The 14,808-nt window shown below is 48.0% G+C and overlaps 3 protein-coding genes across 3 annotated transcripts in view; all 3 read left to right on the top strand.

Moving 5' to 3' along the window:
- The window catches only part of DHX29 (DExH-box helicase 29), a 31,523-nt gene extending 24,268 nt beyond the window's left edge, over nt 1-7,255 (top strand). The window contains 5 exon segments of the mRNA XM_050328570.1: nt 166-259; nt 977-1,279; nt 2,614-2,745; nt 4,223-4,319; nt 5,040-7,255. Coding sequence (XP_050184527.1) covers nt 166-259; nt 977-1,279; nt 2,614-2,745; nt 4,223-4,319; nt 5,040-5,095 — 682 coding nt within the window. The 3' untranslated portion in view covers nt 5,096-7,255.
- Nucleotides 7,256-8,150: 895 nt separating this feature from the next.
- CCNO (cyclin O) lies at nt 8,151-9,666 on the top strand. Its single transcript, XM_050329822.1, has 3 exons — nt 8,151-8,402; nt 8,485-8,670; nt 8,849-9,666. Exons 1-3 carry the CDS (start codon nt 8,151-8,153, stop codon nt 9,332-9,334), a joined length of 924 nt encoding a protein of 307 aa, XP_050185779.1. The 3' UTR covers nt 9,335-9,666.
- A 1,191-nt stretch (nt 9,667-10,857) lies between these two features.
- MCIDAS (multiciliate differentiation and DNA synthesis associated cell cycle protein) lies at nt 10,858-14,378 on the top strand. The gene is made up of 4 exons (XM_050329821.1): nt 10,858-11,056; nt 11,383-11,468; nt 13,019-13,507; nt 13,929-14,378. The coding sequence occupies exons 1-4, from the start codon at nt 10,858-10,860 to the stop codon at nt 14,376-14,378; spliced, it is 1,224 nt and encodes a 407-aa protein (XP_050185778.1).
- The last annotated feature ends 430 nt before the right edge of the window (nt 14,379-14,808 follow it).

Here is a 14,808-nt window from a genome sequence, read left to right as displayed (position 1 = left end):
CTCTGGAGTGCCCTTAGACCAGCAGCATTCATCTTCATTAATGCAACTTATTTTAGAGTGGAGAATGCTGACCAAAAAATATTATTCCTTTTTAACTTACTACCATTTCTATTATACTCTAATTGGGATTCTTCTTGCTGTAATAAGACAGGGTTTCTTCCTTAGGTGGAAAAGGGCTCGACAGGAAGGGGGATATCGAGCTGAAATGACCTACTGCAGAAAATATTTCCTGAATAGGACTTCACTGTTAACTCTGGAGGTAAACAGAATAATTATGCTCTGCACTTTTAAGTTATTTGTTAAAATTTCCCCCTGAAATGTCATTCCCTTTTAAAGAGATTATTTAGACAACATAAAAGTAAGTGGAATGCTAGGGACTGATGAAGTGCACACCCTCAAGCAAGGTAGCTGTGTCTGTATTTGAGTTTTGATGTGGACACTTGGGTATACAGCATTGGAGTCACTGCCATTGGAGAAGCTAGGCCTTACTTTCACCAAGGAATCAAAACTTTATGAATAAAAGTATTAATGTTATGTAAAAAAACCCAAACAGTAGATCTGTTAACACCTAATTTGAAAAATGAGCTGCAAACGTATGTGAATGGACTTTTATTTTTGGTGAGAAAATGTTTTAATTGGTCTTCCCTCTGTAAGTTTGGGTCACTGAGCACTTCCAAGCAGAAGTGCAAACGTATCTTTTAATTTTAACTGAAAAGAGGTATGAGATTTAGTATTTGCAGCATATATAGTTCCATATATCTGATTATATATTCCCGATACAGGATTATGTTATAGATAGTGTTTTTCTCATTAAAATAGCCAGTATTCCTATGTAGCTGCAGAAAATACAAATGTTTTTTCTAGTAAGAGATTTTTCCTGTGGAGAGCTTGAATAATTCAGATGAAGTGTCATTGCCTGCTGCTGGAGTATATAACTTTTTTAATTCAAAATTTTACTAATGTTTATTAATTTCAGGATGTGAAGCAGGAGCTCATAAGGGTGGTCAGAGCAGCAGGGTTCACAGCACCTACAACACAGTGTGGATGGGATGGGAGTGGTGCCACACAGTCCCTTTCTCTGAGTGAAATAGCTCTTCTTAAAGCTGTGTTGACTGCTGGGCTGTATGACAACGTAGGAAAAATATTATATATGAAATCTGTAGATATTACAGAGAAACTGGCTTGCACTGTAGAAACTGCTCAGGGTAAAGCACAAGTGCACCCCTCCTCTGTAAACCGTGACTTACAGACATACGGATGGCTGCTTTACCAGGAAAAGGTAAGATGAACATAAATGAATGTAGCTGATACCTTGTGTAGTTATGCCTCAAATATACTTTACACTTGTATGTTATTTAATATCTGAATATTTTGTTTGACTTAAAGAGTCTTTTATTATCTAATGATCCTAAAGTCCATAAAAATCAGTCAGCTGACTGCTGGAGAAAAAGAAAAGGCTGAAGATCATGGACAAATTTGTTCATAGTGAAATTGATAATTAGAAATGGAAGGAACTTGCTGTGTATCGTTTAACTTGATAGTATCACTGACCTTTTTAAATACAGTGCTGTTGATTTAAATACCATTTTAAGCAGTAATGTGTACTAGTAAACTTCAAAGTGTCTTTTCTTTTTTACTCTTCAAAGCAGACTCTTAAGATTTAGAAACTTGGTACTGAACTCACATACTCCAGTAATAAAATGAAATAGCCAATTATGTAATTGCTGAACTCCCTAAGTTAATTGCATTTTTTTCTGTCACTTTCTTCCCTCTTGTCAGCTGTTTGCTGAATTGAGTGTTTATATTTAGTTACACTTCAGTACAGCAAAATTTTGACAGCAGTTGCTTAATGCCCAAATTTACTGTAGAGAAGCAGGAAATACTAGACTTCTTAATGCATATGAAGTGATAGTATTTTTTTGAGAGCTGAAAGTATTTCTTGTCCTCAAGAAGCTTGTAGCGTAAGGACAAGACAGCAGCTAAGGTAGGTAAGTTACTCCATTGAACAGTGGAACAAACAAAGCCTGCACTTCTGTATGAAGGTGCACTCTTTTTGTTTCCTTTCTTCCCACTCCAGCTCATTCCTGTTCTATTCTGATTTACCTGTGAGAGGCTCCAAAGCCAGAAGCAGTGCATGCTGAGCCCTGCAGTAGTTAACTGTGTGTGTGTCAGTGTGTCTGTATGTTTACCACATTTATGCAAGTCCATATGTGGATATAGATAGACTGACAACAGTTGCTCCCAAGAATAATGTATAACAAAAGAGCTTTACATGCCTTTTACTTCAGTAGTTTTACTACTTTTGGTGTTCCTTTTATGAGCATCATTAGAGTAACATTACCTTTCCATTTGAACTTTAACGTTAAAGATAACTATGGCTTTAGCTAATTTCCTGGTGGTGTATACGTCTGTCACTTACTTAGAGGGGAGTTATTTTGTGTGGTCTACGGTGATTGTTTGTGTGCAATAACTTGAGTTGGTTGGATCTTGAAAAGGAAAAAAGTGTATTTTTTTTTTTTTTCGAAAGCAGCAATTAAATCTGGTGTTATTAGATGTTACATGGTTTGGCATTTTTTGTTTCTGTTCTTAATGCTTGTGTTTGTTTATATGCAGGTGAGGTACACGAAAGTGTATTTGAGAGAGACTACTTTAATATCCCCCTTTCCCATTCTGCTTTTTGGTGGGGATATAGAAGTCCAGCATCGGGAACGTCTCCTGACAGTTGATGGCTGGATCCATTTTCAGGTGCACTGGAGTGATAGCTAAACTATGTTCTGTGGTTCCATGGGCTTTTGTATTACACAGTTGATGCGCCAGTTTAATTCACACCACTATGTATGTGAGATGGAAATGAGGAAAGAAAAGGGGGGAGAATTTACAAAAATTATGGGAAATTTTATACATGTGTCACGAAATCTTAGTAAATCACACTCAAAAGAGAAGGCTTGTCATACATGACTTGCAACAAGCCAGTTCCTTCTCTCTTCATGAAGAAACTGTTCTTTCAGAAAAAGTATTGAACATGAATGTAGACTAAGCCCTCTTTATTGAGTCATAGCAGAGGAGAATGCTGGTTTTATGTTACCCTTTCCTACAATCTTATAATCTCGTAACTACATATTTATCTTTAATATGCTGCTTTATATACTGCTCTATACGCAGACAAAATTATTTGGCAAAGAAAAAAATTCCAAATTGTGAAATACCTGCTTACCTGCAGTGGGGGTGTTTGGTTTTCTGGATTAGATTTTTCCTTTCCATTTGTAAAAGTTTTATTTAGAAATGGGAAAACTGAGTGCATTTTCTTAGCATAATTTTCCATATAAAACAGTTGACTTAACAAGATCCTCTGTATATTTTGTTAATGGCAAGCACTGGTTGTTGCTATCCTCCCAGCTACTTGGTTAAATTTTCTGTGCTCCTGTGGGCCATATGTTACTCTCAAAGAGAACTTTAAGCTAGAAGACATTTTAATTTATTGCACTCTACTGATGCAAGTAAGCAGCCCTCTAATTGAATTCACTAGCGATCATGAATAGGGGATTTTAAAAAGCAAACCCCTTGTGGGTTTGTTGGAGATTCTTTTTGTGATCCCTGGGTGGCTACAGTTGCATGTTTGCTGAACCAATCATATCTTGTAATGCATTTCAGAATTTCTGTTTTTTCTGTTGACATGCTAAACAGAATATGTTGCATTTTGTGCTTCTGCAGAACAGCTACTTACTGTACCAAAGGCAGCATATAAACAAAATAAATAGTGGAATACAGAGGGAGGAAAAAATGAAATATTCCTGGAAGTGGGTTCAGCTTTAGGTGTCAAAATTCCTAGTGAGATTTAGGAGAGGTTTGTGATTGCTTTCTTGGAAGTCCTGGGACACCTCCCGAGAGGGAAATGTGTAGCTATATTATTTCAGGTATAAATTTAATTTGTACTTTTTTTATCTTGGAGGGGTAAGCAATTAATTGGGGTTCTTACTGGTAAATTAAAAATTTTCCTCTATGCTGGTTAGTCAAGAAATATGTGGGAACACATTCTGAGGTATAATGTAAGCCCAAGTCATTTAACGAGTATGCTGTCCATAAGCTTACAATCATGCATATGCATCATGTTTGCAGGAATCTTGTTATAAATTTCTGTTTATATGTAAGGTAATCTTTTGATCTGTATTTTGGTATAAAAATGTCTGATAATGCAAATGTTTGTCTTTTGTGTTCTTTGTAGGCTCCTGTAAAGATAGCAGTAATTTTCAAACAGCTGAGAGTTCTCATTGAGTCTGTTTTAAAGAAGAAGCTTGAAAATCCCAAAATGTCACTTGAAGGTAACTTTATTATTGCATTGCTGACATTAGTGTTTAACTGTTAAGTGGACCTTGTGGCAAGTCTGAGAAACCATTAGCACATGGCATCCTCATGCAGTAGGATTGGTGTGACCTTGAATGTTATTCCATTACCTTGAGAGATATCCAGAAAATGGTTACTAACTGTGCATATATTGTGTGGCTCACCCCAGTTTTACGAAGATCTGCCCAACTGCTGTTTTAAAGAATCCCTGATAACAACATTCAAGGTGGTGGTAGTAATGGCGAGGTGTGCATCTCAGAACAGAATTAAGATTGTGTGTGAAGAATCTTAGGCATGGATGGTTTCTAAGTGTTATGCAAATTGTCTAAGTTAAGGGATAGAGTATTTAAACTTTGGACACTGCATGTTCAGAATAATATTGTAGTTGGGGAGTTCCCATGCTAATGTGTCTATAGTTAACCCATCATTTTATCAGTCCCTTTTGTAAAGTATTGAAGTGTCCACCATCAGTTCATTGAGTAATTTTATAAACTTTAAAATTATGTACCGTGGAGGAACTGTTTGTCCTTTTGCTTGGCAAATGGTAATCACTTGTTTTACTTTAAATTCTGGCTTAGCCTAAAACATTTAAGATTTTAAGTTGCTGATAGCTAGACTTGTCTTTTGATTTTCTTGGGGTTTAGGAATCAGTATTTAAGCTAACTCTTTTCAGTCACTGTGTTTGTTTTCTTTCACAGATGACAAGGTCTTACACATCATCAAAGAACTGATAAAAACAGAGAATGGTAACTGAAACCAGAAATCAGTAACAAACCAGAGCTTCGGTAATGGCAGGGGAAATATGCACTCCAACATTAATTGACATTTAAATGCTTAGTGTGGTTGGTACCAGCCATGATGGGGATAGACTGCATGATTTTGCATAGGATTCTGCATAGGATTAACCTTTTCTTTATGACTTTAAAGATGAACATTGGATATGTTTAGCATTTACAGTACATTTGGTGCCATTTGTCTGACTGTACCAATGATAGCTGCAATCAGTTTCTTTTCAATATAGAAATGGCTGTTGAACAATTTCTCTTTCTCAGTTTAATGTGCTAATTATACCATCACTGGTGATGCAGTATGTAGTGATGATTAAAGACTGTATCTCAGTTGAGTAGAATTCCATTAGATGTGTGCAAACAGATGACAAATGTTTCTTATATGGGTTTCCTAAGTGGTAAATTTTTTTGAACTATGAATTTACAGTATTGAACCAGTACATCTTATAGATGTTTTAATTTTTTTGTATGATTCACATTAGGAAAATGCTCTCTAAGATGATAATATGGACCGCTGTGAACAGGTGCTCAGTTAGACAAGTGTACTAACCAGCAGCCCCTCCCAAACAGAGGATGTGCCTCTTCTCACTGTTGTCCCTCCCTGTTCACCCTGATCCTTGTCTCTGAATGCATTTGCAATATGTTTTGCTGTCCCTTCTGTATGTTAAGGTTTTCTCAGTCCTGCAGGACACCTTCAAATGATGAGCATGGTTTTTTTCCCCCTTTATTGATCAAAGTTCAGGTTGACCCTTTAGAATGTTCTATCAGAGCAGTTCCTGGTAGAAATTTTCGGTGGCAGAAACCTTCTGGTCTTCACTGTTCTCTCTTACCACCTGCTCATAGTGATTGTGTGTCTGTGCGATATTTTGTCTCTTATTTCTTTGATACTGAAAAATCCTTAACCAGATAGCTTAATGGACCAGATGCTCTTACATTGCACCTGTCCACACTATTTGCAATTACGAAGTGCAATTTTAGATCACTAATTCTGCTTTCAAGAATGAGCAATATATTGGTGGGGAAGGTTTGCAATTAAACAATTGCAGTCAAGTAGGAATTGTGTGTAGAGAGGAAGAGTATAAATGACAGCTTTTGTTTAATCTGAAAAATAAAGGTTTTGTACAGTGGAAGTTAATAGTGTACAGAAAGTACACTGAGGAAAATACATAAAAATGCAAAATACATGGAGCCTATCCAGTTAGGTTATCACAGCTGGTTTTGCTGTGCTGAGAGAAAATAAGCTGAAAATAACATGCACCAGCTTGTGCATGTTACCCTATACTTAGTTCATGGAGAGGCAAGTTGTAATAGGAGTTTGCTAAGAACTTTGAAGGGAAAGTGATCACATATGTTATTCATTTATGCATTGTGATAAACTAGGGTAGTCTTGGTTTCATAGATAAGACAGGAACTGGGTTCTGGATTTTTTTTTTTTAACACAGAACTATACTACATTTAGGCATGGAAGCATTTAAACAGTGAAGTTTTGATCTTAAGACCTTATTTTTGCTTTCGGGATTCCCAAACATAGAAATAAAAACCTGCTAACTATATTAATTGAAGATATAAACTAAATCTGCACCATGATAATTTCCTACATTTTGTTTCAGTTGAGATCTTTTATTTGTGTCCTTTGGAAACATGAATTAGAAAAACATTTCAGCAATTCAGTAACTAACAAGCTCCTCTTCCTTTTGGATTTGAATTTTGCATATCAGTTGTTGGTCTTAAATTGCTAACTCCTAGGAAAGTGTGAATTGTCCTTGAGTTCTTCTCCCTTACTCAAGTGTGATGAACAGAGAGCTTTTTTCCTGTGTATGGATAGGAATGTTGAAATTCAGTTATTCTTTGTGTTCCTCTAGCATACCCTGCTGAACTAAATTAAGGGGATATTTTGTAATAAATAGGAAATTGCACGGTCTTCTGAGTGAGCAACAGTTTTCTGCAAAACGGATTAAGGAAATCACACTGTGGTGTACAGATAAGCACAGTTATCTTAAAACAAACAAATACTATGGTGGCTTTCTGCTTCTGCAGTATACATGAGCAACTTTTGTGCCTGTGCTCTTTTGGCTGGATGAACTTTCTCTTTTGCTCGATTTATTTAATAAAGACTTCTGTTAACACTGTTGTGTTATTTCTCTTAAAAGCATTTGTCAGACACAAGAGTAGTCAGTAGGTATGGATCTTTGTCACCATAGTCTCAACAGGGGTCTTCAGTGTGTACTGTTTTTTTAAAAGGCAGCATGTCCTCCCGGTCTCTCTTCACGTTGGAGAGGAGTTCCTGCTCTTGCTATTGAAGTTGCAGAATTCCCCCCTACTCCCCTCTTTTGTTCCTAGATTGTGTGGGTTGCCTGAAGCTCTCGTTACCCACTGACATCTTTCCCAGTGCTTGAACCAGGAGAGGTTTTCTTTCTCTTTCTGCAAGTCTTTCCACATTTATAGGAGACTGCAAACAAGTGCTTGGAGTGCAGGAGTATTTTAATTTTCTTGAATTCAGCTATTTATAATAATGCTTCACTACATAAATAGTCCATGGCTGGAAGTGTAACTGAGATCCAGATGGCCGAGGGATCTCCTTCTTTCCCAGCTATCTTCCCTGGTGTATTTGTGCTGTTTCCCACTGACTTCAAATAAAAGTGTTATTTATGCAGAGCAGCCTAGCTGTTAAAGCTGGAGAGACACCTGATTTAGTAGTGTCAAAATACAACCTACTGCAGCTTCGGCTGCCGTGGTTTTCTGGCACTGCTGCCCGGTTTGCTCGCCGCGCCCTGCCCGACAGAGTGGCCATGGTCGGGAGGTCGGAGACCAGCGTCGATTCCACCGCAGCCGTCTGGCCCGATGGCAAGCGGCGGAGACGAGGCAGGCGTTTGGGTGACTCGGATTTTGTTTTGGCGGCGGCGGTGCTCGCAGTGCCCGGCAGAGGGCGGGGCGAGGTGCCCGGGGGCCGGGCGGTGACCGCCCCGCCACTGAAATAGCCGCGGCCGCGGCCGGAGCGGGGCTGGCACGGCCGCCCGCCCCATGGTGACGGCGGCGAGAGGAGGGCGAGGTAGCGGCAGCGGCACCCCGGAGCGGCGGGGGCCCGGCGGCTCCCCCGAGTGCTGCCCGCGCCGCCCGCCGCGGCGGCGGCGCCCGGGGACGCCGGCGGGGGCCGTGGGGGACAGCCCGCAGGAGCTGCAGGCTTTCCGTGACTACGGAGAGAGCTGGTACCGCTCCCGCAAGAGGCTGGAGAGCCGCTTTCAGCCGCGGGAGCCGCTGGCCCGGCAGCCGCAGGTGGGGGCAGCGGGGCCGGCCGCGGGGAGCGGGCGGAGGAGCCCCGGGTTGGTCCCGGCTGACTCCGCTATCGGTGCCGCAGGTGACGGCGGAGGCGCGCTGCAAGCTGGTCAGCTGGCTCATCCCCGTGCACCGGCACTTCGACCTCTCCTTCGAGGCCCTGTGTCTGGCCGTCAACATCCTCGACCGCTTTCTCGCCACCACGCCCGTGGCCGCCGACTGCTTCCAGCTGCTAGGGGTAACGGCGCTGCTCATCGCCTCCAAGCAGGTAGGGCGGCCCCGGCGTCTGGCTGCCCCGCTGCCGGGGTCTCTGCAGCCCGCCGGGGTCTCTGCAGCTCGAGCGGCTCCGACGGCTCCGAGCTCAGCCGCAGCTGGGCAGTGTTCCGCGCCCGCTCCCCCGCGTTGCTCCCTGGCGGCGATCTCCCCACCCCTGTCCCCCCTCGCAGGTGGAGGTGCACCCTCCCAGCGTGAAGGAGCTTCTCGCCCTTTGCTGCGACGCCTTTACCCGCCAGCAGCTCCGCAACCTGGAGTGCATCGTCCTGCACCGCCTGGGCTTCGACCTGGCGGCGCCCACCGTCAGCTTCTTCCTGGAGCACTTCAGCCAGGTGCGGCTGGAGGCGCGGGGGGCCGACGTGGCGGAGGCGGCGGACGCCCGGAGCCTGGCGGGGAGCGTCGCGGAGCTCAGCCTGGCCGACTACGCCTTCACCAAATACGCGCCGTCCCTGCTGGCCGCCGGCAGCCTGGGGCTGGCGGACCGGCTACTGCGACACCGCAGTCCCCTGGACCTGAGAGTCAGCGGCTACCCAGAGGAGCTCCTGCGGGACTGCATGGACCAGCTGCAGCTCCTAGTGTCTCTGAACGGGCGGTCCTTGCCGCTCCTCCTGCCCCCAGAGGTGGCCCAGAAGTGCCACTGGCTGGGGCGTGACGTCTGATGGCGAGTGGCAGCGGCGGCCGCGCCAGCCCTCGCACTCTCGGCGTCCGCAGCGCTGGGCGCTGGCTACGCTCTGGCTTTAGCGTCTGTGCTCCGTACAGTCGGTGCAGAGTCTGATCCTCTAAGCCTTAGTGTCACTTGAGTTTGAAAATTAGATGACGTTTTGCAAATGATGTTATGTGTCGTGTCAGCTGTAGTGTCCCTGTACTGTTTGTTTCGGTAGTTTTTAAATCCAGCATGTAAATAATACATTGAATCTCACGTACTGTGTTATTTATTTGGAGGATGGTGCATAAAGATAACGGTGAAAGGATACACTGAATGTTGAATAAACTCTTTTCTGCTTGTTACCTTTACTCGTTGAACACAGCTGGGAGAGGAAACGCACTGGCACAGAACGAGTTCTCCCCGGCAGTTAACTCCAGCCCCCCCAAAATAATGATGCCCGAAAGCAACATTCCCCATTTCAAACTGGCACGCGCTAGCTTGGTAATGGACCCAGGGGAAAAAAAAAAAAAAAAAAAAAAAAAAAAAAAAAAAGTAGATACACTGACATAAGTGTAGAAAAACGTAGTGTGGAATAATAAAACAGCTGGGTTTTAGTTTTCTAGCAGGGCTGTAACCCAGGTGCGTGCTCCTACCCAGCTTGGCACTGTAGCACAGGAAACATTCAAGAGCAGAACACAGCCATAATGTTGTAAAATATTTCATTTTCTTCATTTGTATATTCATTCATGTACACAGATCCAAATGAAGGTTAAAAGAGCGCACACACACCTAAAGCTGCCCTCGGGAGTGCTCACCTTTCAGGACAGGGGGGACCCGCACGCCGGGCTGTGCTCCGAGCCCCACCTGCAGCCAGGTGTTGGGGCAGAACGAGCAAAACTTGTCTGCTTGCTACAGAAACTATTGCTACAGAAAATGCCGACAAGCCCACCACAGAGGAATAACGGGCAGGTCATTCTCCCCCAGCCCCCTCAATGATTTCAGCCGGGGGAACCTTGCTGCGCTGCGAGCTCGGTACATTGAACATGCCGTGGGCTGTTTTCTTCTTTTTCTGTCCCACTCCGCCCCCCCGACCCCGGCTTTCAGTGCCGTCTCTACCCCGTAACGACATTTAACAAATTGCTTTATAAACCCCAGCCCAGCCCACAAGCCGACGTCCACACTCTACCCGACAGGGATCCGCAGGGCTGGGCGGGGAGCCGTGATGCCGGGGGCGGGCGGGGCGGCGGGGCTGGCAGCGCCTCTGCTCGGGTTTCCCTCCCCGCCCCGGCTCCGCGGGCGCGGGGAAGGGCCCCGCGGGCGCAGGAGCTGCCGGCGCGGCCCAGGGCGACGGCGGGAGGTTTCGGCGCCCCGGAGGAGGGAATGCGGGCGGACAGCCCCGGCATAGCCCCGGCCCCCGTGCCCCTGTCCGCGGGGCGGCGCCCAGAGGGGCGCAGGGCGGAGTGCGCCGGTCGGGGCCGGGGCAGCGAGCAGGGCTGGAGCTGGAGCCGAGGTCGGGGCCGGGGCCGGGGCGGCAGCATGGAGCAAGGCGGCCGCCGCCGAGCCTTCGGCAGCATATGCCCCAACAGGATCCAGTGCCCGCCCGCCCGCCTCTCCAAGAAGCCGGCCCGTCCCGGCAGGGGACGGCGTGGACCCCCGGCTGCCCCGAGTCCCCGAGCGCCCCCGCCCCGTCAGCGCCGCAGCGTTGCCCCGTCGGTCCCCGCCGCACCCGCCCTCGGTGAGTCTGCGGCGGACAGCCCTGAGGCCCCCAGCCGTGAACCCCTCCCCGTGCCTCCCACTGTGCCACTTTGGTGCCTCTCACCGTGCTGCCCAGCCCTGCAGCCCCCGTCAGTGACACCTCCACCTTGCCCTTCACCATGTCCTTACTGCCACATCCCCTCTCCATGACTGACGTTGTATTTCCCCCGGAGCATCCCACCACGTTCCCCAGCCATGCATCCCCTGGCCGTACCCACCGAGGGTGGTCCCCAGCATGCGCTCATCATTCTGCCATTTCCCCTGGCTATGCCTGCACTACTTACCTCTGTCTCTGACTGTCCCCAGTGCTCAGCACCATCGACTGGCAGGATTTGGCAGCCTGTACCCCCCTCCTTCCCACCACCCCAGCTGGCCCAGTGACCCTGCAGCAGGTAAACCCCACTGTTTGGGGTAGGCTTGGCCTCACCTGGCACCTTGAGGGGTGGCCCCCTTAACCCAATGGGTGCTGGCAGCTCCCCTGACCTCAGGTTTCCCACCTGTGAAATGGGCACAGAGGAGGACAGCACCTTGTCCCATGTGTTAGGTGGGTTATGGGCAAGGGCAAAGCCTGGGGGTGCCAGCAGTGAGCGAAAGTGCTGAACACAGGCATGAGATACTGCTGAAACAGTATGGGCAGCAGTGGGCAGTGCGGGCAGGTCTGAGTCCTGGGCCCTGCTGACTGGATCATTTCCTTCACCCATCCTAGAGTCCCTGCTTCCAGGATGGGACAGAGTTTGATTTCCAAGAGTTCAGAGACGCTGTGGATGATTTTGTATCTGGCAAGTAGATATTTTTCCTTACCTGAACCCAATGTACCTGTGTGTGCGCATTTGCAGTCATGCTGCATTCCCTCTCCTCTTTTTCTGCTTTGCTTTTGGAATTTTGGGTGCTGACTGACTCCATGTTTGTTCCGCCATAGTACAATCTGTAAGGTAGTGCATTCCTGCTCTCCCCCTTGGAGGGATCTGGGCTGTCACTGAGCTTTCTCCCATGGGAGACAAATCCAAATAGCTCTAGGGGGCATAGCTGTCACAGTAGAGTACAAGCATTTCAAGGCTGCTCCAGAAAAGGAAGGGTAATGCATGTTCTTACTAATAAATCCCTTGGGGTTAATTAGAGTGAAATGACACTGAATAATCAGTGTTTGTAAACATACATATGTAGGGTTTATTTTGAAACAATTTTGTTTCAAAAGGTTAACAGGTATGTTGCTGTTTTGGGTGTTATTCTATAGCAATACAGCAATATTAAAGCATCTATAACAATAAAGCAATATGACACTACTAAAACATAGCAATATTAAAGCATAGCAATATAGCACTATTATTAAAACCTAGCAATATTAAGGCATCTACAGCAATATCATCTATACCTATATAGCAATCATTAGAGCATAAGCATAACACTTAAGGAAATGCATAAAAGAGAGAAAGGGAAACAAAAGATAAAGGTGTAAAGATTATAGTCATGGTGCACGGGATCCAGTGATGAAGTAGTTGCCCTGTCCATATATGTTAATTGAAGTGGTGGTCTTGATCCGTTGGGGCTAGAGGAAGCTCCCCACCAAACTCAAAAATGTTACGAGTTATTATACACTTCCAGCTCAGGTCAGAATGCCTTGCACCTCCCCATCTTTTGAGGTGTTGCCTCATCTTAGCCTCTTCTCTTCCTCAGGCAGCACCTGCACCCAGGGTAGCTGGACAGTGGCAACACTTACCTGATCCTTTAGCAGTATTCAGGGTGGGGGTTTGGTGTTTTGCTGGGTGAGAAGCTGTTTCTTTTGCTTCAGTTTGCAAAAGTCTTTTAGTGATCTTAGAACGTGTGAAACATTAACTGTTTCAGTCTCTGACAAGGACATACCGGAGGGATGTTTAGAAGAATGGTGTGCTGGAGTTGGTGGGAACTGAGAACATGAACACGTCCTGCGTCTTTATAACTGTAGCTGTTCCCTCCAGATGCATCCACTTTAATGCCACCACCACTAGACTGCACTGATTTTGATTTCTCACTTGGTGAGGAGGTGGCCTTTGGACCCTCCACCCAGCATCTGGAGAGTAGCGTGCTGTCGCAGGTGCCTCCACAGTGCCTGCCTTCCCCTGAACTGAGCTGGAGGGACCAGGCAGAGCAGCACCAGAAAGCACTGGGAGATGCCATGAAGGCAAACAGCCAGGTAGGGACACCCAAGCCCTCCATGGCTTGCACTGCTTTTCTCTCCATTGCATTCCTGCTGAGGCGGCTGCATGGCCCTGGTGTGCAGCAACCCCTGGCCCCTGGGCAGTGGAGCTGTCCAAACCACCCAGTCCACATTTATCCTTCACAGCTGCAGGAGACCCTCACACAGAGGCAGGAGGAGCTGGCAACACTGCGGGAGAGCAACGTGCAGCTGAAGGAGCTGGCGAGTCAGGCCAGACAGCTGGCCTCTGTCCTTGACGTGAGTGCCGCCCCCTCATCTGTCCCTGCGGGACAGTGCAGTGTCAGGGTGCAGTGGGGGACAGGGTACGGGGTGAGAGGCAGCACAGAGTGAGAGCGAACCAGCACAGGGGAAGGTGTGGGATGGGGTGGTGCAGTGTGGGGCTGTCTGAGGCAGCGGTGTGTGGCGGGATGCGATGGTGTGGGACGGGATGGGGCAGGGCAATGTGGATTGGTGCGGTGTAGGGTAAAGCAGTGCGGGATGAAGCGGGGTAGTGGGGGACAACGCAGTACAGTTCGGGGCAGGGCAGTGAAGTGTGGGATGGGGCCGTGCGGTGCGGGATGGAGCAGTGAGGGACAGTGTGGTGCTGGACGGGAACGGGCGGTGAGGGGCAGGGCTGTGCGGCGCAACTCCTGGGAGTCGCCCTCCTTCCTCCCAACAGACGCTGATGTTCCCGCAAAGTGCCGACGGGGCTGCCCTTCCTCCCTCTCCTCTTCATCCTCCACCTCCTCCAGCCGTCGCTGTCCCGACCGGCACCCAGCGGGCGGATGCGGAGGGCGTGGACGCGATGCTGAGGGCGGTGTCGGAGAAGTGCCGCCAGGCCCTGCGGAGCCTGGGGGGCAGTCCGGGGCACAGCTCGGGGGGCAGCCCCGGGGACAGCCCCACGGCCAAGCGCCCGCGCCCGGCTCCGCGTCTGCACGGCGCGTTCCGCGGGCTGCGCACCGGCCGCGCCGCCCTGCGCCCGGGCGGCGGGGACATGGAGGAGGGCGGCAGCCTGCGAGCACAGCTGGGAGAGGCTGGAGCCATTCGCACCCTGGCCTTCCCGCAGGGAAACGCCTTCACTCTCCGCACCGCCACTGGCGGGCACCAGTTCCGATGGGTGCCGCGCTGAGAGCTTGGCGGCCGCGGGCGCGCCGGAGCGGGACCTGCCGCAGCGTGAGGCTGGCAGCGCTCCCCACCTGGCGGCACGCTTCTCGTTTTCCCTCGGAAAAGGGGCATTCACGCTTTCCCCCGTTGCTGGAGGAGCGATGTGACGAGCGCGGCAGAGGCCACCGCGCCCCAGCGAGGGCCCCGCGCCGCGGGCACGGCCACCGCAGGCTTTGTGCGCGGAGCCGCCGTGGCTCCACAGTTGGCAGCTCGCCCTCAGTAGCTTGCTAATAAATGTAATGAATGTAATGAATGTAGAAATTAAACGAAGATCTGCCCGGTTTTATCCAGAGCTTTTACTGGGGCAGACAAGCGCAGCCGACAGTCCAGTGGCTGGAGTTGGCTGGCCACTCTGAAAGCAGACCTGACCATCCCAGGTGGTTAAACATGATGCA

Source organism: Myiozetetes cayanensis, unplaced genomic scaffold (assembly GCF_022539395.1).
Source record: "Myiozetetes cayanensis isolate MyiCay16 unplaced genomic scaffold, myiCay2020 scf4, whole genome shotgun sequence".
NCBI lineage: Eukaryota > Metazoa > Chordata > Aves > Passeriformes > Tyrannidae > Myiozetetes > Myiozetetes cayanensis.
This window is presented reverse-complemented; position numbering and strand designations above follow the sequence as displayed.

Bases quoted from the DNA above. Each gene is read 5' to 3' on its own strand.
- CCNO (XM_050329822.1), top strand. From the start codon at position 8,151: ATGGTGACGGCGGCGAGAGGAGGGCGAGGTAGCGGCAGCGGCACCCCG. The intron at 8,403-8,484 runs GTGGGGGCAGCG...TCGGTGCCGCAG, and splicing joins CGCTGGCCCGGCAGCCGCAG to GTGACGGCGGAGGCGCGCTG. The intron at 8,671-8,848 runs GTAGGGCGGCCC...CCCCCCTCGCAG, and splicing joins TGCTCATCGCCTCCAAGCAG to GTGGAGGTGCACCCTCCCAG.
- MCIDAS (XM_050329821.1), top strand. From the start codon at position 10,858: ATGGAGCAAGGCGGCCGCCGCCGAGCCTTCGGCAGCATATGCCCCAAC. The intron at 11,469-13,018 runs GTAAACCCCACT...TTATAACTGTAG, and splicing joins GCCCAGTGACCCTGCAGCAG to CTGTTCCCTCCAGATGCATC. The intron at 13,508-13,928 runs GTGAGTGCCGCC...TCCTCCCAACAG, and splicing joins AGCTGGCCTCTGTCCTTGAC to ACGCTGATGTTCCCGCAAAG.